A 22491-nucleotide genomic window follows, 5' to 3' on the forward strand; every position below is an offset into this window, starting at 1 on the left:
TACAGGTATTCCTATAAAATGTGATTGACTTGCATGTTGCTCCTGCTGACAGGATGTGAGGGTGCTTAGTGGTGTCCTAGTCTCAAATGGCAGCAGCAGCAGCAAACCTTTTCTAGACACTTTGGACAAGTGAACAAAGTCATGGACTTAGCAATGAGTGCTGTTCTGTGGCTTCCCAGCCCTGGAGGGCTGGGTGTCACCTTTTAGAAGAGAGAATACAAACGTGTTAGGTGGGGTACATCTTATGAAATCATCCAGCTACCAAATCCAGAGATTGAATGAAATATCTAGCTTAATAAAATTAATAAATAAAGTGCTAAAGTGTCACTGATTGCAGTGTATCCGCTGGTAATGTTTAAAGAGACAACCTGGTGGTTGTTACTTAAAAATTTCACAGAAGTGAAAATCTGGTGGTGACAGGGGCAGCTCCTCTCTCTGCCCACTCACAGCCTTGTTTTCCCCTGGATCTGCTCGTGCAGCTGCGATTGCTGAGCCCAGTTCCATGTAAGAGCTGTAGTTTACAGCTGTGGCATCTCAGTGTGGGGTGACTCCCTGAGCATCCTGCCATGGGCAGCATGGAGTGGGAGGCACATGGAGAGCCTGGTGTTGAGGGCAGTGCTGGGGATGCTGCTGTCAGTGGACCTGGCAGCAAATTTCTCATACTAGCAGGGCCAACTTTACCTGCTATAATGAGGCAAATCCTAAATGAAGTGGTTTGCTAATTGCAGTTTATGTTTTTCATCTCAACAGTGAAAACAATGGTGGCTTTGTCTACAGATGTAAAAACTTAGCACATCAGTACTCTTTTCTGAAATACTCTTTATTACCCTCGAGGAAGAGCTGATCCCTTCTCTTGAAAGTTTCTGTCAGTTTAATTAGCCTGAATAGATTTCTGCTCTGCAGGAAACATAGTTGAGCTATCACTATAGTCTTCATTTTAGTATAAAAGTTGAACTTCATTTCCTGACACTTTTTATAACAAGTTGTTTAGTTTAAGGTCTGGGAACTGTAGCAGTTAAAGTATCTTAAATGTTTACTGTGATTTTCTAATTCATTAAAACTTTGCAAAATTCTCCTTTTCCAGGGCTGCACACAGAAGTATATTGTGAAGAACTACTTCTACTACTACTTGTTCAGGTTTTCAGCTGCTTTGGGTGAAGAGATTTTTTATATCACTTTCCTTCCATTTACCTACTGGAATATTGATCACTCCGTATCTAGAAGAATGATAATTGTTTGGTCTGTAAGTATTTCTATGATTAATTTAAATGTTGATTCTGTATCTACAGCAAATGAATATTTAAGAATAACCCTTTGAACAAACAAAATCCCTTCAAACAAAAGAAGCACTGACACTATTTATACATAACTCGTGTGTTCAGGGATCAGAGGCATTGTGATGCTGAAAGAGGAGCTGGCAGGCATTAGTTGACATGGGGTGTCTGCTCATCTCTGCCACATCTTGGACTGACTTATTTTTTTCCAGCCCAATCACAGATTCAGCTGCTGATAGGATTTACATAGAACAGTTGGGGAAAACACTTCCTTCCCAATGTGTCATAGTATTTTAATGATAATTTTTCATAACTTTGGGAAATCTTTCTCTTATTCTAATTTCTTCTGCATAACTTATTGCATAGTTCTTGCTTGACTGAAATTACTATAAACCTGATAGTAAGGGGATGTGCAGACTGCAGCAGGATAAGCAGTAATTTGAGGGGGGGGAATCAGATTATCTGTTGAAGACTAAGACTTAAAAGCATTGATTTCTTTGTTAATACGAGAGCATTCTCAAATTAACTGGTTTCTGCATTGCTTCAGCCTTCACAAGTGTGGTTTGTGGGTATCCAGAAAAATGTATTTCCATTCTGGCACTGAAAAAATAGTAGATAACCAGGCACTTCAGGCAGAGATTGGCTCTTTTGTCACTGACATTGCTCATCCTGGTATTGATCAGATCTTTGCTGCCCAAATATGACCATTTTAGAACAAGGAAGGGAGGTAAGTGAGCACCTCTGGCAGATGGCAGGACCATGGAGGTTTAGCTGTCAATTGATCTAAGAAATTGAAGTTTGGTAAAAACTTGGGTTTGATAGCTAGCTTTTTTTCTTTACAGTGAAGCTTCTCTGTGATTTGGTCAATTCTGTTTAATAATATTCTGTCTTTTGACCAAATAATATGATAAGAAATAATAAAAACTATTTGAATTCTTAATACACTTCAAATACACACGGTCTTGGAGAGAAGGCATCAATTGCTCTGTGCCAATAACCCTAGTCAATACATTTTATAAAGAGGACATGAAAAATAACTTGCAAGTGAAATGTAGAAGTAGGTGGACACTGTATAATTAGAGCTGGGTTTTGGCCAGGAGTACACCTACTGCTTCTGGAAACATGCCACAGAAGATGAAAATTGGTAGTCACTGCCTTCTGGGTTTGCATATTGCTCAGAAAATGACTCTTTAGAGCTCCTCACATGCAGACTTGCCTTGTCTTTTTCTTTCAAGGAGCTCTTCTGAGTACTGGCCAGATCTAGTCTGGTTTAAGACCTCGTCACAGTCTATAACTTCCTCGTGAGGGGAAGAGGAAGGGCAGGCACTGATCTCTTCTCTGTGGTGACCAGTGACAGGACCTGTGGGAATGGTCTGAAGTTGTGTCAGGGGAGGTTTAGGTTGGATATTAGAAAGAGGTTCTTCACCCAGATGGTGGTTGGGCATTGAACAGGCTCCCCAGGTCAGTGGTCACAGCACCAAGCCTGACAGAGTTCAAGTGTTTGGATGATACCCTGAGGCACATGGTGTGATTCTTGGGGATGGTCCTGTGCAGGGCCAGGAGTTGGACTTGATGATCCTTGCGGATCCCTTCCAAATCAGCATATTCTGTGATTCTGTAATTAGAGTATTCAAGCATGTGATATTATGATTATTAATATTATTTTTCCAGTTACTGAGGGAGTTGTGGATTTGCACTTTATAATGAAAAGGGGAAGTTGTTTTAAATATATGGGCTTATGACAATCTGTATTTTTAAAACGTTGATTATGTGTAATTGTGAAATGACTAAAGATGTCTGTGCAGGCCATGTGTTAATATTATGGCAAACTCAGCTGGGTGGGTTTCTTGCTGGCGAGAAGGCTGTGAGCAGGAACTGGTATTAACAGTGCTGTAAGTGGTGCTGGTCTGTCTTACAGAATCATAAAATGGCTTGGGTTGGAAGGGACCTTAAGGATCATCTACTTCCATCCTCCCTGCCATGGGCAGGGACACCTTCCACTAGACCAGGTTGCTCAAAGCCCCATCCAGCCTGGTCTTAGTCATGTATGTGACAGCACAATTGGTTTAGCTGCATGGGAAATGCCAAGGAGTCAGTGGGACAAAGCCATGGTGTTAGCTAACTGGGAGGTTTTTGGTTGATAGCAGTGGAAGGACACCTGTCTGGTGACACAGTGGTGAGCAGAAGTGCAATCCAGAGTTTTGAAGAAATGCTTCTGAATGGATGATGATGATGTGGGGCTAAGAGCTGTGTTAGATAAAAGTAAAAATCCAGGTAACCTGATATCTCTGGCAACAGCTGCCAGTTGAAGTCTGGGAAAAGTATGAAGGGGCAAGTGCAGCACCCAGGCATGTTCTGCAGAAGGCTCTTACCCATCAGGGGAAAGGAGTTGGTATCAAAGGGAGAGCTTTAAGAGGAAGGTAGTAGTAGTTCCCTTTAAAAGAGATGTTCAGGATGAGGAGGGGCTGTTAGTGAAACTCTTCAGCAGGGAGTGGACCAGTGAGAGTTCCCAGTGAGAGCTGGGTACACTGGGAACATCGTAGGCAGGGATGGTGGTGACAAAGAGGGTGAGATCATCGGCCAGGAGAAGTGGGGCTGCCTGTGAGCACTGGAGAAACAGAAGGGTGCTGAGGGTGGTACTTTGGTTTGTGCTGTTTCCAACTTAAACCTGTGAGTTTCTGCTGCAAGTTGGAAATAATGTCAGTTTGCCAGGATGAATCAGGGGAGTTTCTTCCCTTAGAAATCAAAGCAGCACTAATGCTGTTTACAAAGCTTTCCTGCCATCTTATCTGTAATATTTTATGCAGAGCCAGTCACCCCCATTTGAGAAAGATGATTTCAAACTGGAGCAGGGCCAGGGATGATTAAAGAACAGACTATTTTCTGAGCAGACTGAAAACTTAGATAAGTCCCTAACAAAATGAAGTTGGAGAGAGAATGGGGCTGGCTGCAAACCGCACAGGAAAGGAGCTTTTTAAATAAAAGTACAATCACAAGAAGAAACATGCATAAGGCAGTTCCAATGGTGTCTTTTCTCTGAGGATTCACAGTATATATGCAGGCTTTACCTTTCTGGATAGATGGAGGAAATAACTGAAACTTCTGAGCAAGATGCTGGGTCAGTGCTGAAGGTACTCTGGTGTCTTTGCTTCTCTTCTCCAGAAATTTGAAGTAAAAGCTCTTGAACCTGCACAGACAAAGTTTTGAAGCCTGTGACTGTCGTGACTTCAACCAGGAAGTACAGAGATGAAAAATAGCTTCACACAAACCAGGCCTCAAATGTACTTTAAATTCACTGCACATCTCAGGTCAAGAGGCGAAAGCTCACTTTGGTTTTGTATGTTTGTTTGTTTGTTTTTTATTTTCTGCACTTCTCAGGTCTGAAAGCTTTATTTTGGTGTGCAATTTCAGACGTAGAGACCTGGGGAAAAAATTAGTTACAGTTTCAGTTTGTTATTCAGCATGCCTGGAAATCTTTTTTTCTCTCTCTTTTTTTTTTTTTTTTCTCTCTGAGGGTATCCACACTTCTTTATAGCCTATAAAACTTTAATTTATGCAATATAAATAAGAGCTGGCCAGCATGGACTTTGTTGGGGCAGGTGTGGAAGCTGTTGGCATGTGACAGTGATAAGCTGCTGACTCAGGGGTAGGTGTCAGCTCTGAAGGAAGGCAGGGTTTGGGTGCCTGGTGATGCCAGGCAGGAGTTTGCCAGGCTGTGTGTGCCACTCTGGGCTCCTTGAGCAGCACTGGGTGTAGACATTTTCAGCAAGTCTGAGAAAGTCCTGGGTCTGAGTCCATGGCAATTTAGCATCTTGCTTTTCAGAGGAACAGCTTTGTACAGACTGTCAGCACATAGTTAGGAATGATGAGCTCTGAACTCCATCTCTCAGGGTAACCAGGAGTTTCCTAACCAGCAGGAGTTTACCTGCAATTGGGGTGCCACTGACATTATTGTGAGGTGCTTGAATCCTTGGACACTGCTTTGAAAACACACTTTGAAGCAAACTTTGGGTTTAACAATTCTTATGTGTTTGTTAGTTTTACTGCTTTTGTACATTTCACCAAAACAAGCCTGGAACAGCTGATAAACATAGTCACTCAAAAGTGGAGCTCTTGAAAGCATCATATATTACACTGCACAAGATCATGTAAAACTGTATTCGGGCACATAAATAACTACATAATGTCAGAATGCAAAAATAAATGGTCCCTAAAAGAAAATGCCATGTGGAAGTTGATAAAGTGTTGATTGAAATGGAATTTTGTAAGAGCTGGTAGATGTACTCCACCCCTGAAGAAAGAGTGCCAGTGAGGCTTTCACAACTGAGACCAGCTGTGAATCATTTAAGGTGAAGTTTAAATTGGCAGCCTTTTGTATTTCACTAGATCTACTAGGTATAACCATTTCCCAATTTTAGGTGTTAGATGACAAACCAGATCAATTTGACAGTACTTTTCCTGCTGCCAGGAGATTGGCCCCAAATTTCCTTCTTTGAGCTCCTTATGAGATAGTCAACCCCCTTATAGTTTTTGTCCAAAGGCTTCTTTTAAAGACAGAGTGAATGTGCTAGGGTGTTAGTTGGTTGTACTTCTGGAAGCACGAGATCTTGTTCTGGTTTTGTGTTTCTGAAGCCTGAATTGAGACAAAGTCCTCCCTCCTTATATACATACATACATATATATATATATATATATATATATATATAATATATATATATATATATACACACACACATGTATATATATAACTTTTTCTAGGAAGCTGTCTATGCTGTCTCTCCTCTCTCCCTGTCTCCTGCTGACCCTTGCCATGATGTGTGTGCTGTGAAGCTTGTGGTGGGCTTGAGACCTGCCTCCTAGATTTGCTGCTCCCATTGTGGAGCTGGAACAACCCGAGTGTCTGAGCATCCCACCAGCTCAGTGTGACCTTGAATGTCCCATCAAACCTGACTAAACCCTTGAAAAACGTGTAAAGTTCCTGTGCAGCTAGCACAAGATTGATGTATTTTCTGAAAAGTAATAACCATGCTGGAAATGGCAGATCCTTGAGTTCCCACAGCCAGCTGCCCTCTCCCATAAGGCATGTGTGCCTCAAGGAGGATCCCAGCCGTTGGCATATCTGCATGCAGGGAGGTTCAGGGAGGGGATGGAGAGCAGGATAAAATCAGAGAGTGGCTTAGGGCCCCCCCAGGCTGGGGGTGCCTGGGGCTCCTCTGCTCTACAGGGCTTCCTCCACATGGGCTGCTGCCAGGGCAAAAGGCCAGCAGTGCTGCTCAGTGACTTTCACGGTGTGTTTCCCTGATGCCAAACCCTAGTTCTTGGCATTGACTTGGGGGTAGAGGAGTATCTCCACAAGAACGTTCTCTTCCTTTCCCTGCTCCTCTTTCCCCATGAACCAAGGGATGCTCAAGGGACACAGTCACAGCTATTATCTGCTGCAGTGTTTCTCTGGTCACTTAAGCTTTCACTGGGGGATGCTGAGAACAGAAGCTGTGAATGGTGCAGCCTGGGTGCTTGGTTTAATTCCTGTATGGTAAATGAAAGTCTTGCCTTGGCAACCACATACAGTTTTGCTTCTGCTTGACTAATCTGCAAATGCCAGTTTATTAATAGTGCATCCTTCCTTTTTCCCCTGATGTACTTGGTCACTCTTATCAGTGCATAATGTTATGGAAAAAAACCCAAAACAACATCATTTTCAAACTGTGAGTTTCCTTTCTGAGAAGATGACATATGCTACTGCAGGCCAGGGTTTCTAGAGCCAGGTTATAGAGTTTCTGTTTTGGAGCCAAAACAGCAGATTCAAAGTCAGGCTGCCACACTGTGAGTCTCGGGGAAGGCGTCGCCAATGCTTTTTGACCCCATGTCTCCTCTTGAATTTCATCTTGTCCTTTTAGTAGATCAATAGCATAGATAGAAGAGCTGTAAAATCAGAAGTTGAAAATAAACATGTTCTGGTTTCTCTTTGTTAGCTGAAATATTACAGAATACAAAAGAGTTGCTCCTCCTGACCTTCACATGCCTGTGGGAGGCTCAGGTGTGCCCAGCCCTGTGTGGAGGCCGTGGCAGGGGAAGGGTGATGGAGGATGTCCACACACAGCACACCTGCAGCACTGAGCCTGTTTCCTCAATCCTGCCAGACTCGGGGTCTGGGCAGCTGCCATAGGAATGTTCCACAGGGGAAATTGTGCCCTGAGGCACTGGTTCTGTGCCTCTGCATGCAGAACTGGCTTGGCTGTGTGTCTGTGTGCCCTCTTGTGCATCTGCACTGTGGCGGTAAATCTGCTTGCAGTGTTCCTGCTTCCTGCCACGGGAGTGCTGCCTGCAGCAACTGAGAGAGGAGTGAGGGAGAACCACTGCAAATGCCAGACAACACCTGCAGGTGAGAAAAACCTCTTCTTAGATGATTGACTCAATACCAGAGGTATGCAAATGTCTAGGACACAGGTCATATTTTGGGACTAAAATGCTCAGAGGGAAGGGAGCAGTCTCTCACCCCAGAGGGAACTCTTGCAGATGTTGGAACAAATGAATTGGCATCTGGACCTGTGTGGATGCTAATGCCTCAAGTTTAATTCTGTGATTGTTCAATAAAGCAAGATCTGTTAAAATGACAAAGGTAGATTCATCTTGTTTACTGTGATGTAAAGGCCCAGGTGAGGATATATTTTTGGAGACAGACCATATATATGACTCAGAGCAAATTAAGAGGAAGCTCTCAGAAAAAGACTACAGAGGCTGTCGTGCTGCTATAGCAACTGCCAATTGCCTTTATGTAGTAAAATGTAATGCTGTTGACCCAAAGTGGCAATAAAGCTTTGCCTTTCCTTCACCTGATACCCTGGCTTACTGTAAATGATTGTTATTGCCCTCGCACAGCACAGGCCACCCCAGCTCTACTGGTAGGCACCAGGGAGGGAAGTCTTGATTTTAAGTTGCTTCCAGTATTAATAAAAAGTAATTTTGAGAGGGGAACAAGTAAGAAGTCCTTACCCAGGTATTTTTTTTTTTTATTGATGCTTACATTTTTTGTAAGGATTTAACTTGGGAGACTTCAGAGTCATTTTCATTGCATTCGGAAGGCATGGATGTGTACGAGAAAAGAGCAGAAAATTCACAGGATCCAAAACTGAATAACAGTGTCTATGGGTTTGGATTTAGACTGGTGTGTCAGCTTGCTGCTCTGGCCCATTTGTTCAGCCTGTGTGGTTATAGATGCGAGACCCTTGGGAGGGACGGCAGCTCAGGCACAGTCTGTGTCACATTCCCAGCTGAACAGGAATTGCTGAACTGGTGTGGTAGCACCTGGCAGAGCAGAAACAGAGGAGGCTTGTTCACCTCTGTTCAGATTAGGGCAGTTGTACTCTGGGTTTCAAGCATGGCTCAGTTAGCTGGGTTGCTTACTGCTTCGCTGCAGAGCAGAGTGAGATGCAGATAATACATTCCCATGCAGTGCTGAGCAGGAGTCCTTGGGAGGAAAAGCCTGCCCTGGGCTCTCCCTCTGCCTGTGAGTGCAGCTCACAGCTTCAGCCAATGAATGGAGTGCCTGGTTTGTGCTGCACTAAGGCGAGAGCTGTGCAGCCTGAGGCCAGGGTCTCCTGGGAAGATGGTAGAGGATAGCCCCATGGTGACAGGCTGTGCCCCTGTGGCTTTGGAGGAAGGGACTGAGGGGATGTGCTTTACTTCCCACAGCTGGTGCTGCCATGCCCCTGTAAAGTGACCCTGCAAATGTTAAGGAGCTGACATAACTTCCTGAGGGTCCCCACCATGTCAGTGCTATGGGAGCAACTTTTCCTTGTGTGTGCATGCACACACCTCAGCACAGACAGGAAGGTGGCATTTCCCTGCTATGCATGTGCATGATGGTTGCCAGTGACCCCTCCACCACACCTCTGCTCCCAGGCCACAGTCCTGCTTTTGCTGTCATTTGTTTAATAAGGACTCGCGCTGTAGCTCTTGTCTCAACCATAGCTTGTAGGACTGGAAAATGCAGAGGGAAAGCAGGGTCCCTGAGTGTCCCTTAACAGGGGTTCCTGTGGGAAAGTGTGGTGAGGGTCTTGGGACAAGGGCTCCTTGTGCGAACCTATCTGATGTTCAAGAACATCACTTCTTTCTGCCCAGGTTTGGGGCCTGGTTTTGGGTACTTTTCTCTTGTCCATCCTTGAGCTTCAGCTCCCCTCCCTCCCTGCCAGCCTTAGCAGTGCCCCTTTTTCACACATACATCTTTGAAACTCAGGTTATTTAAAAGAGCCTATGCTAGAAATAAACACAGAAGAACAGCACTGAGAGCTGTAATACAGCACTCTAGGCAGGCAAAAAATGTCAGCAATGCAAGGAAGAAGCAAACAGAACAATTAAGCATGGAGGCATTACTTGCTTCAAGGTTTTGCTCTCTGCCATGCCTACAAGAGAGCAAACAGCACCTGCTTGCTCTGGAGGGCCTGTTCCCTCTTCTCCCCAGTGTTCAGCCTTGGGCTTGGAGACCCCTTGGGTGGAAATGTACACGGGTACAGAAAAACTTTTGGAATGGGTTTTATTTAAATCTTAGATGAATGTGTTTTGAGTCTGGCTCCTCCAGCTGGTGTGAGCAACATGTGGGGTGCAGGCAAAGCAGAGCAACACCTGTGCTGGGGAGCCTTTAGACACGGGCACTTGCCATGTTTCACCTCTCGGGGAAGCCTGCCAGTTCAACTGGCGAGGGATGTTTTACTGCGCCCACAACTGCTGCTTCTGCCAAATAATCCAGGACATTGTGTGTAAAGACACGTGCACGGTACCCAGATAAGCTAAAGGCAAAGGTCTGGTGTGTCAGAGATCAGTGCTTAGTCTGTGCACATTCTGGATTCCTCTTTGTGTTTATACAGAGGTTGTCTCACCTCTCCTCACCGTCTGTACAATATGTGTTTTTAAAAAGTAGAAGGGTCAGAATTTAATCTGGGATGCCAGGAAGGAGGGTGTTGTGAGGAAGCCTGGTATTTTTGCTTACCCATACCACCTCAAGCATTCAGCCTGTTTGTCACCATCAGAGGAGTCCTAGCATAGCCTTCATTTTAGAGATGACTCATTTCCTCTCCTGTAATGCTCTTACGTACCAGCACTAATAATACTTCCACAAGTGGAAGTCATTATTACAGAGGACTGCTGATAAACTGGCTCATTCTACCTTGCCTCTCAGATGGTATCACAAACAGCAGCCTCAATGTTTTATGTTCTGCTGGAGAGAGTAATTTTGCTTTCTACCCCAGAATTTAATTAACTTCCAAAGATGTGCCTGCATCCATTTGGAAACTGGTAGCATTAACCAAATAAACCGACACAGTGTTTCCTAAAAGACATTTGTTCCTTGAGCCTTTGTTTACTGTGAACAGTCTGGGGCAGGGTCTTTGCTGTCTCCCCTGTGTGTCTGCAGGAGCAGCCAGGAGTGTCACACCTGGTGCTGATAGTAAGGCAGTAACGTGATTCACATGATGAGGGATAAAGGCTAAAAAGGCACCAGCAATCACTTTTCCAGGCTCTGGTGCTGGATGTAAGTCTAGTACTCTCTGCAGCATGTGTTTTGTTGTAGAGAAAAGGACATGACTTTTGGCTTTTTCCTGGTCCTGACATGTGAATCCCGAGTCCTGATGTCTTTCTTTCAATGTGAAGCCATTTTTTAAATGGCTGGTGGGAGAGAGAGGGATGTAATGTGGCTGGTGACAAATGTGGCACTGGATGATCGTGTTGCTGTTGTAGCATATGGCTAACACCAGCATGGGAAGGATGTTATTTTAAGACCCCTCCTTTGCTAGTGGAAGCGTGAGAAGCAGAACAGTGAGCTGTCTCACACAGCAACTGAACTTTCATGGTAGACATCAGTTAACCTGATTTTTATATTAAAAAAAAAAGGAAAAAGGTTTGCTTTGTTTTGAAGAGCCTTCTTTGCCTATGTCTGGCTACACTATCTAAAGGCAGGAGGCTGGAAATAGAAAGGAAATGCATCCTCCAGGGACAGCCTGGTTGATTTTTCTCAGTCCTCACTGGATGCTGAGAGCCTGCTGCAAAGGAGCAGAGGATGTTGACACAGTGGGTGCCCTGGGCATGGCTGGATGAGCTGCACCTCTTAGGGATGCTGGCCATCCTTACCTCTGCTTCTGTTGCTGAACTGAGAATGCAACATTTCCCCCCAAAAATAGTGTTGCTCTCCTTGGGAGCTAATTAATGGAGTCTTTGCTTAAACCTGTGGGGTCCCAAGCAGGGAACAAAAGCCTTTTACTGCGGAGTTAGGCAGGAGAACTGGTACTTCATGTTGCTTGTCCAGTTCTCCCTCTGCTGCCTCACCAAGGATGCTGAGGTTGTAATTTAATAACCACACGGGTGGTGCATCCCAGAGGGTTTCCTGCAGCACCTCGTGCAGTGGGTGGAGTGGGAGCTGCTGGGAATGGGGGAGCTGGTGCTGCACGCAGCTGGGGGGGACATGGCTGGGCAAGGCACTGATTCAAAGATGGTGCTGGGAAAATTTCTCTTATAGCTGTTTTCTTTGAAGGAGAGGGGGTGTGAGGGATAGGGAGGGAACTTAAACTTCTCTGGCATGGGGTGGGAGCCAGCTGTCTGTCTCACACTGTCCTGTATTGCTGCATCTCGTCAGCCAACCCTCCTTTTGGTCCCACTTCTGATCAAGTTACCACACGGTGCAGTAAAACCACTGCTTCCTTCACTGACTAAGCTAATGGCAACCCCTTTAATAATTCAGGGGATAAATTCTGCACTTGGAGGGGTGGATTTTGCAGGAAAAAGCACAGAAATACAGGTGGTTGTTGGGTGGGTTGCATGGGGGTTGTCTGTGCTGACTGACAGCCCTGTGGCCTTTCCTGTCCCCAGATAGTGATGTACATAGGCCAGGTCTCCAAGGACATCCTGAAGTGGCCTCGACCTCTCTCACCACCTGTTGTCAAGCTGGAAATGAGGACGAACGCGGAGTATGGGATGCCTTCCACCCACGCCATGGCAGCCACAGCCATCTCCTTCTCCTTTTTCATTGCAACCACGAACCAGTACAAGGTAGGGGGTACAAAAAGAAAGGAAGGAAAAGAAAATATATGTCTTTTTAAAAAAGCATGTGTCTGCTTCCAGCAAGCTACACAAAGCTGGCAAATCCAAAGCTGTTGCCGCTTCCAGAGGAGCTCTGTATTTATTTTCACAGATGTGTATGTATTCTTTCCTGTGTTTACCTGTAGCTGGCCAATAATAGACACAAAAAGAAACCCAGTGGAAATCTCTCTTTAGCATGAACTGTGGGCAGGCTGCACTGCCCTGCCATGGTTTGGTGAGTTCACTGTGCTTTCTCACATGGTGTGACCGTGGAGGGAAGGTGCCCAATGCCAGCATTTTGTGCTCATCCCATGCCCTCCAAGTCACTGCTGTACGTCAGGACAGGCCAGCTCCCAGGGAAACCAAGGAGCTCTGTGTCACCTGTTTTTTGTATGAGAGGAAAAGCATCCTTGGAAATCCCCTGGCTCTAGCATATGTTAGACTAACAGCATACAACATGATCTGAGAGCCTGTTTGCCAGAGAAGTAACAGCAATTTCACTGCACTGGAGCTGTAGGCTGCTCGGGGATTTTTCATCATTATTTTCCCTCATTATCTTTCTAAAAGGTTTATTTACTAGAAACTCATTTCTCCATGATGATTATTTTCGTTTCATTTTATGAATCCAAGCATGCATTTCCTGTACTCTAGCAATAATAACTTCCTGGCTGCATTGTACTTAAGCATGTTTCTCAGCCCTCTCAAGTGTATTTCAAGGATAAATCCATGTAGCCAAGAGGGCTTGCAGTACAGCCAGGGGGGTCTTGCTGTCACAGTGTCCCTGGGTGTCCCCCCTGCAGTGCCAGTCCTGTGCAGGGAGAAAGGTGGCCACTGTTCACTGCGTCCTGGGACTGCAGCTCATAGCAATGGGAATCTCTGAGTTACACTGAGATCTCTGAGATAATTTAACTTCCAGACCCCTCTGGTCCCAGCTGTGAAGTAGCAGGCTTTTCTCCTGCCCACAGCATGGGAACAAGTGAGCAGGTCAGTCATGCCCAAAGCTGTGCTGCCAGCCCCCTGCTCCCCGATCACTGTGTGGTAACTGATCAGAACAGCTTGACAGTGGGATGGGGACAGGAAGCCATAAGATGGGATATTTGTCATCCTTGGAAGACCAGATCCATCCTGTGTGTCAGAGCTGCCAAGAAGACCTGGTCCAGCAGCACCTTCTCTTCTTCTTTAATCAACAAGTGACCACTGGGACACGCAGCTCTTCACAGGCTGCCTGGCACTTCTTGGAAGCTGCCATGAAACAATAAAACTGCTGTCAAATAATTAAATGATTTAATTGCCTCTATTAGGACAGAAAAATCTTCCAGAACATTATGCTGCTATCTTCTCAAGCTGCCCTAAATATCAATTACTGATCTGGACTAGCTCCCAGGCTGCTCGCTAAGGGGGGAGTAAAGTGGGTGTAAATCCTCTGAAGGCTTAGAGAAGCCAGGAAAAGTAGTGTTTTATGAACTGGGAGTGACATCTGCAGCTGGGTCTGGGCTCTCTATTTGGTGGTTAGAATATGCTGGGTGAAAGGGTCAGAAGAGAGTTGTTATGCTTAAAATTTCCACAGATGCATTTTTGCTCTGACCTGTGGCCACCCTGGTGAGTTGGCAGCCTCTAGCAGAAGATGGAGACTTTGTGTCAAATTGGGTGAATTAATTTCATTTATTTGTATTTGGAGTTGGTTTATTTTTTACAGAAAAATCTCCTTTTTGGACTGAAAGGAACCCAGCAGCCCACTCGGTTTCAGGATTTGAATGACTGGATTAAGGGCTAATATGTTAAGTTTATTCTTTACCAAATGTAGGAGGTTTTTTTCCTTTTTAAACATTGACTTATTCAAATGCTCCTTTCCATGTTTGCAGGCAACTTGGAGAGGGAATTAAGCAAAAACAGCTTCATAAGAAGATGATTAAAGTTTTAAGTGTCACGGGGAAGAGCGGTCCTGACTGCTCTAATAGCCGGATTGTGGTTTCAGCCCAGACATTGATTCTCCCCTCTCAGCCCACTGCTCGAGGACTATTGATCACACATCTGCTCAGGCTCTGGGGCTGTCACGATCCCCTTGGCTGAGCTGAGGCTGCAGTGCAACCTTGGACATCGTTTGTACATGCTGTGACATTTTCCTTAAGGTCTTTATCACTAACATGCTAAAGGTAGATATTGTAAGGGAACAACTCCACAAATGCCATCTGTTTCCCAGGATTCCCCACACTGAGACTATATTTTTGCAAAAGCAGCACCACAGGTAATGAAATGACCTTCTAGCAGGATTGCACGTTGGCTGATGTGGGGTCTTTTTTCAGGTCAGATTAATCTCTTTGGGAAAGTACAGGTCAGGAGCCACTTCCCAGCACGAGATCCTTGCAGACATCCTTAGGTCAGTCCAGCTACTTGGTGTAATGGGTGTATTTATTTTAATTTTTTTCCCTTTTCACAGTATCCATTTGAACTCGGCCTGGTAGCAGCTTTTGTGTTTTCGACCCTGGTGTGTCTCAGCAGGCTCTACACGGGGATGCACACAGTCCTGGTAAGGATGCCCTGCACCAGCCCCATGCTGGTTGTGCCTCCAGCTCTGCTTTCCTACAGCAATTCCCATCTCTCACTCTTCAAATGATGTGTGACCTGCCTTGGCCATGGCACCACAGAGATATAAAAGTCGTGCCACTGAATTTCAGGCTGTGCATTCAAAGGAGCTGTGAGGAAACCCTCAGGCTATTGCTAGTTGAGTGCACAGGGGAATAATTTATAGCACTTGGGAAGCACAAGCGTGCGGAGGTTGAGGAGCCGGGTGAGGTCGGGGTGGCATCTCAATTGTAGTTCTCTATTTTGAAATTTTAATTGTGAGGAATGTACTTGGGTAACTGACGCTGATCCTTAGCTAAGCCTTTTGTGCAACAGTATCACTGTTTTCAGCGAGAAATACACGGGGCTGGTTTAGCCTGGGAGTGTCAGGGCAGGAATAGCAGGTTGGTGAGTCACGAGGGTAAACCATGGCAAGTGAGCTGCCCTTGGGGGCCTGGGGGACAGCAGGTCTCCTGTTACCATACAAGGTACCATACTTACAAAAATATTATGACAAGTTTCTTGTTTTCAGCTGGAAGGAAACTAATTCTTAAAGGACTAAGATGCGCAAATACTTTGTCTGAAAATAATCATAAAATATCTGTGATTTTATATGACAGATTTGTTGGGCACAGTTGCTTAGAGACATCAGTCCTGTTTTAGGAGCAGATTTCAGTGTACCTGTGATAACACAGTAACTGGTTCCTTCCTGACAAGAGCAAACACTATTTATGTGGACCACTATATATAGTGGTCAGGGTGGTGGTCCAGCTTCCCAAGTACGGATAAAAAATCCTGGCTACTTCCCTGCAGGAGTTTGATATGCATTGTTGGTTGCATGTGCATAAATAATTTAATCTTTTTTTACTAAGCAGTAATTATGTTTGTAATGAGACTTGGTGACTGTAAGAAAGGGAGCCCTTATGAGATTAGGGTTAGCTATAAAATATAGCTTGACCTTCCCTTTCAGGCCTAGTGGATCAAAACAATAACTTACATCGAAGCTGGAGACACCCTTTCTTGGCTAGTGACCTTAAGTCAATCAGTAAAAATTCTTTGCATACTTCTCTTGCTGGTCCATTATAATGAAAGACTCCTCTAAATTTAGATGGATTTTAGGGTAAAGAAGAAAACGTCCTTTGTGCTTCTGACATGGTAAAAAAGGGCTTTAAAATAACCAAAAAAAAGCTCCTTAGTTGACGTGGGAGCAATGCTGCCTTTCAAAAGGGCAAATGTACTTTGCTGGGGTCTTCATCCCATATATGCCATGGTGGGGATTGAGATGGGGAAAGGCCCAAGATCACAGCTGCCCAAATGCAACCCCTCTCTCTGCAGCAGTGTGCCACCCACAATGACTGGTTCTGGTGCCCCACCTGCAGTGACTGGTTCTTTGGGGGAACAAGTGCAGTTCAGAGCTGTTTCCCACACTTTGAGGGATGGCTCCTGCCCTGAGCCGTGTGCGATGCCACAGGGCCGAGGTGCAGCAGCTGCTCAGCCAAACCATTGGCTGGAAGAGCCTCTGGATTTTTAACTGAGGTTTTAATACAAAGGATATAATTATGTATTAACCATCATGTTTTAGTAAAGTAAGTGGATAACATGGTGGGTAACATGTATCCACCAGCTTGGTGTAACTGAATTTTTCCTGTCCGAGGAACAACAAGAGGAGTGACAAGGAGGGTTGCATTGTGCTTTGCTACAGCTGTAGCTTGGGTGCAGAAGCTTGTCTTCTGGAGTCTCAGCTCTACAAATCAGTTTGTATTTCAGCACTACTGGTCTCGCTTTTGAATCAAGAGTGGTCTCAGAAAGCACAGTCATGTCAGTAGAAGAGATGTTACCATTGAAGACCTTCTGGAGAGGCAGTAAGCTGGTATGAGAGCTATCTGCATCATTATAGCTGTACCAGAATGAATACTATGCTTAGGGAAAAGGGAATAAACACCCATTGCCTGGGCTGTTACTGGGAGAACATCACCCAGCCAAAGAATGGGGTGGCAGCAATGCACTTGCACTGCTTAGAGGTGAATTAGTTACAACAACCCACCTTCACCACCTCAACACCAGAATGTCCCACGTGTGTGGAAAGGCAGGGTCATTTCTTTTAGGTCTTAGATGATGGAATATGAAGCCCTGGCAAAGAGGGAATCTGGAGTTACCTGGAAAGGCCAAAGCAAAAATTTGGACACATTTTGAAACAGTGAATCCGTAAGGTTTTAGGAGTTATTTTTATGGAACAAAAAGCAATTGGAGACAATAAGACTAGTGGTTGTTTCATTTGCCTTTTTCACCAGAGAACTGTATTTTAGAAAATATCCCTTTGCTTGCCATCTTAAAACATTGGCCCAGTTTTTGGTCTCTGCCTCAGTGCAGTGAACAAGTCTGAGCTGTCTCAGCTGCTGAAGCCTGTCCCTCCAGAGCCACAGCTGATGTGGTGAGAACCTCACTGGTACTGCAGCTGCCCTGAGTTACAAGCAATAATTCCCTGTGCTGGCCAGCATTGTGTGCAGGGTATAGGGAGGAGTCAAAAGGTCGCTTTTTATGACCAAAAAGAAACGTGAAAGTTGTTTGTAAAGTTGTTTGTAAACAAGTTGTTCTGTAAACAAAAGTCACTTGTTTTTCCCCCAAGATACACCGATTCAGTGTTGATGCATTTACTACTGATGACACTGTGCTCAGGAGGGGGTATTCTGGAGCCTCCACATTGCCCCTTTCCTGTGCTGTATTGCAGGTTTTTTAATAGTACCATTAATCCTGAAATTATCCTAAATATTTTAAAGCTGATCAAGAAACAACATATTCACATTACTTTACACACTGTGCAGTACAGTCCTTGAGGGGTGAAATAAAGTAACCTTTAGGAATGGAAACCAAATAAGATATTTATCTTTAGGAGACCGGGTGGAGTTTCACATTAAATGAAAACATGAAGGTAACTCAGGAAAGAGGTGACCATGTACAAGACAGAATGGGAAAAGTGTGATTTTTGCTTTGATTGGCAATATCAGGGAAGGTGCTTGAGTGGCAACGTTTGGTGGTTTGTGCTGGTTTGATAGCCTGAGGGATTTTGTGAGTGTCTGCAATTCCAACTGTAGATTCAGTGGGAAGAGTGTAGGAGGGTCTCACCTCCAGAAAGCTTTTTCAATCCTACACCAAACTGTGCTCTATGACATAGAGAAATAAAAAGCCAGCAAGAATGGCAGCTGGTGACGGTACTCACGGACCCTGATGACAGGCTGGGAGCATCTTGAAGCCCCCAGTCCTGCATCCCAGGCATCACCTGCAACTGGATGTTTGCCTTTGTTGTTTTTCTGTATGTACCTGGTGCACAGCAAAACAATCTGAATGAGTGCAGCATTAGAAACCCCACAGTGACCTGCTCTTAGGGCAGCAAAGCAAACTGGCAGCTCTCCACTTAGAATCCATGAGAGCCAGGCCTCACTGGTGCTGAAAAGGGGCAGATGTTTGGTGCTATGAGCGAGCTGCAGAGCAGTGGGGGGCCTTTTGGGGAGGTAGATGGAGCCTGTGGAGGGCTCATCTGTGCTGAGGAAGCTGGAGCATCCCAGCAGGGGATTTTAAGCTTTGCCGGTAGTACTGCACCTTGAGCAAAATTCGTGCCTGCCCTTATTTAAAAATTCCTTTATAATTGTGGGCTTGGCGAGAGGCTAATCTGTTTACACAGGCGTATAGGAAAGAATGTGCTTCCTGGGAGTGCTAACAGCAGCTCCACCCCCGGGAAAAACTCGGGTCCTGCTCCAGGGGGCACAGCAGGGAGGGTCCAGAACAGCAGCGTTTCTCGCAGAAATCGGAGCCGACCCTCCTCTTCCCATTTGCTCCTTAGTTTAACAGGCGGGGGGGAAATAATTAATTCACTGCTAAATGTCTGTATAAAGGGTTGGTCTGGAACATCTCTGTGTGTTCAAAAATTCAAAGCTGTCCATGCACACCAGGACCGAAGGAAGTCACCGCAGACTGCCGTGGCTGGGTGTGTCCTGAGCTCTCCAGCAGCTTTTAGTAAGCTTTAAGCTCCTAATATATGAGCAGCCCATATATTGGTGGATAGGGGTTAAAAACTGAATAAACCACTGGCCTCCAAACTTTTTTGTTCAGTAAAAAATTTTGAACATACACCACCTATACATACATACATATTTACTTAGGAATTGCAATCATGTACTACTGTACTGATACATATGGTATAAAACATGCACAAAATAGACTTTAAAAATAGAAGGATAAAATAAACGGTACTTTGAAAAAATATGTATATTTTATTTTACTCATTAGTGGTGCTAAAGCTATTTTCTTCCCCCAGCCCAAAGGGTTGCCTTGTGCACCCCATTTGGAGACCACTGGTATAAGCCACCAGTTGGGGCAGAGCTGGTTATCTGGGTCCTGCTTGAAAGCTACAGGAGCTGTGTGTCTGCACTGGGGCTGAATGAGGAGGATAATAAAATTCAGAAAACTTTTATCAGGTTTGTAAATAGACACTGTCTGCAACCAGTTTGGGAACTGCTGGAGTTGGCTGGGTAGATCTGAGCAAAGCCTTTGTGAGGGAATGATGATGTTTGGTTACATCTCTTTAATTGGAAAACAAAAGCACGTGAACAGCTTTTGAGTTCACTCCTTGATCACCCATAGAGGGGTATTTAGAAGGACTTTTTCTTCTAATATGAGGTGGACAAATAACAGGGCGGGAAATAGAGGCACAGAGTGGGGATGGAATTTCTGAACATCAGTCCTGGGAGCAGTCCTCAGCTCTTTTGTGTTGAGGTACTTACTTAGTGTTGGGCCAAAACATGCTTTGCATGTAAAGTTATCACCTAAAAATTGATGTAAAAAGAGGAATTATTATGAAATATGGACACCTAATAGTATTTTACATACTAGATATCTGTGAACAACTTTGTGTATTTCCATGGCTATCCTCAAGTTATGAATGAGAGAATAAATGTAAGCAGAAATTTGTATTAGGAATATGCAAAATGGCTCTTGAAGTTGCTTAAAACCAAACATGCTGTGAATCTATTACCTGGAAGTTGTAAACAGCTGAAGTTCAGCCGTACTGGAGTAATGCATTTACCAGAATACCATTAAATATTTCTGTTGTGAAAAAGTCCCCTCATTCCTGCCTAACTAAAAGTGAAGTTTGCATAAATAATTCATTTTCAGACTGTGACCAAGCATGGTAGTATTCATACTGCCATGATTTGGTGAAAAAGAAACAACCCTGAGAAGAGGGACATTTCTGTCTGTGACTAACTTCAGCTTTTGCAGTGTATTTTGTGGCTAGAGTACTAACTCTGCTGCCTCTGAGAGCAGCACAGGGAAACTTGTTTTATTGCTTTTTACCTGGCTGCTCTCATACACACGGCTTTTGTTAGGTTACCTCCTGTCTTCTTTCCCAGCTTTGTAGCTGACAACAATCAAGTTCTTAAAGCACCTTATTTGCCTCTGTTAATAAATTAGAGTTTAACTATGTGCTTGCTTCAGGCGCTGTACTGAAAGCTGGACTTCAGTGGCTTGGGCAACAAATTCCCTTTCGATGTATTCCTGCCGGGCAGTGCCTGCCTCTTGCCAAGGCTGGCAGAAATCATGGCACACGCACCACGTCCCACAGCTCTGCACTTCTCATCCCTGGAGCTCGTGTTACCAGGATGGGAGCTTGTCTCTGACAAAGGACAGCATCTTCCCATTTATGCAAAGCAAGCCAATGATAATCCTGCTGATGTGATGAAATTACTTGTAGGATAATGGGAGGGGAAGGGTTTGTGTGAAGGCAGCTTACTGCGAGGTTGTCCCTGAGGTGGAGCTGTGCGTGTGCCTTTTCCACTCAGGTCGTAGGTGAAGAGTGCCCTTAAAACATGAGAGTGGGTGAGGGGGAGAATTTCACTTGTTCAGGGGAAATATATGTGTCCACACATACATGCATATCTGTATGTATCTGGGTTGGGTTTTGCTTAGCACAGGCTTCAGGTTGTCCCTGCACATGAATATTGCCATCACTGTGAATTCAGTGTGTTCCTCCACTGCTGGGCACCCACCAATGCAGATAATGGTCTTTAATCATCACCTGAATATCTTGTTTACCTTCCAGGTCTCACAAAGTTCCTAAACGTAATTTCTTTGCAGGATGTGATCGGTGGAGCACTGATTTCGGCCGTGCTGCTCATGCTCTTGTATCCTGCGTGGGACATGATAGATCACTTGCTGTTAACTAGTCCCTTCTGCCCACTGCTTTCCATAGTTGTGCCTCTTGTCCTATGTTACAACTACCCCAAACTAGACTATTATAGCCCTACTAGGGGAGACACCACTACTATCTTGGGAGCAACAGCTGGAGCAACTGTGGGATTTTGGTTGACCAACCAGTACACTGCACCAGTCTATGCCAGCAAAAGTTTGGAGCTTGGATTTCCTCTGATCACCAGCAAATTGGTGGTTGTGCTAGCCAGGTTCTTTGTAGGCATCTTAGTTGTTCTACTGACGCGCTGGCTCATGAAGAGCGTGGTCCTTGGTGCGCTGGGTTATCGGTACAGGTTTCCCATTCGTGACCTGGAAGCCCGGAGACGACTGGAAGTTGAAGTGCCCTATAAGTTTATCACGTACTCCTCAGTTGGCTTCACGGCTACCGTGATTGTGCCGCTGCTGCACGAGCTGTTGGGGCTGAAGTGAGCTCAGCACCTTCCTCACTGAGCGACGGGCGGCACCACCACTTCAGAGACGCGGGAACTCCATCAGGGCTGGTAACTTGACCAAAAAGTGTTTTGTGCCTTTCTGCACTGGTGTGGTGGGTTGACTCTGGCTGGATGCCAGGGGCTCACCAAAGCCGCTCTATCACTCCTCAGCTGGGCAGGGAAAAGAAAATATAACGAGAGGGTTGAGATAAAGACAGGGAGAGATCTCTCAGCACTTACAGTCACAGGCGAAACAGTCGCGACTTGGGGAAATTAGTTTAATTTATTACCAAACTAATCAGAGCAGGAAAATGAGAAATAAAACCAAATATTAAAAACACCTTCCACCTACCCCTTTCTTCTTCCTAGGCTCAACTTCGCCCCCAAATTCTCTACATCCTTCCACCCACCATCACAGGGGGATGGGGAATGGAGGTTACGGTCAGTTCATCACATGTTATTTCTGCTCTCCTTCCTCCATGGGGGTCAGACTCCTCACACCCCTCCTCTGCTTCAGTATGGGGTCCTTCCCATAGAAGACACCTCTCTAAAACTTCTCCAACACAAGTCCTTCCTGTGGGCTACAGTTCTTCAGTAACTGTTCCAGTGTAGGCTTCCCACAGAGTTGCAGCTTCCTTAGGGCATCCCGCTGCTCCCATGTGGGATCTCCACAAGCTGCAGGTCGGTCTCTGCTCCACTATGGATTTCTGTGAGCTGCAGGGGGACAGCTGCTTCATGTGGTCTGTGCCACAAGCTGCAGTGAAATCTCTGTTCTGGCACCCAAAGCACCTCTTACTCCTCCTTCTTCAGTGATCTTGGTGTCTGCAGAGTTGTTCCTCTCCCATATCTTCACTCCTCTCTCTGGCTGCAGTTGCACAGGTTTTTTTCCTCCTTCTTAGCTGTGTTATCCCAGA

General features: G+C 45.2%; 1 protein-coding gene across 1 annotated transcript; it reads left to right on the forward strand.

Moving 5' to 3' along the window:
• The first annotated feature begins 1126 nt into the window (after positions 1-1126).
• SGPP2 (sphingosine-1-phosphate phosphatase 2) lies at positions 1127-21761 on the forward strand. Its single transcript, XM_029962668.1, has 4 exons — positions 1127-1243; positions 12132-12311; positions 14779-14868; positions 21033-21761. The coding sequence occupies exons 1-4, from the start codon at positions 1226-1228 to the stop codon at positions 21573-21575; spliced, it is 831 nt and encodes a 276-aa protein (XP_029818528.1). The 5' UTR covers positions 1127-1225; the 3' UTR covers positions 21576-21761.
• Positions 21762-22491: the final 730 nt, after the last annotated feature.

This window comes from Manacus vitellinus, unplaced genomic scaffold (genome assembly GCF_001715985.3).
Source record: "Manacus vitellinus isolate BGI_N305 unplaced genomic scaffold, ASM171598v3 scaffold_49_pilon, whole genome shotgun sequence".
NCBI classification, from domain to species: Eukaryota; Metazoa; Chordata; class Aves; order Passeriformes; family Pipridae; genus Manacus; species Manacus vitellinus.

Excerpts from the sequence above, each read along its gene's own strand:
- SGPP2 (XM_029962668.1), top strand. Across the intron at positions 12,312-14,778 it reads CAACCACGAACCAGTACAAG|TATCCATTTGAACTCGGCCT; the intron begins GTAGGGGGTACA and ends CCCTTTTCACAG. Across the intron at positions 14,869-21,032 it reads CGGGGATGCACACAGTCCTG|GATGTGATCGGTGGAGCACT; the intron begins GTAAGGATGCCC and ends ATTTCTTTGCAG.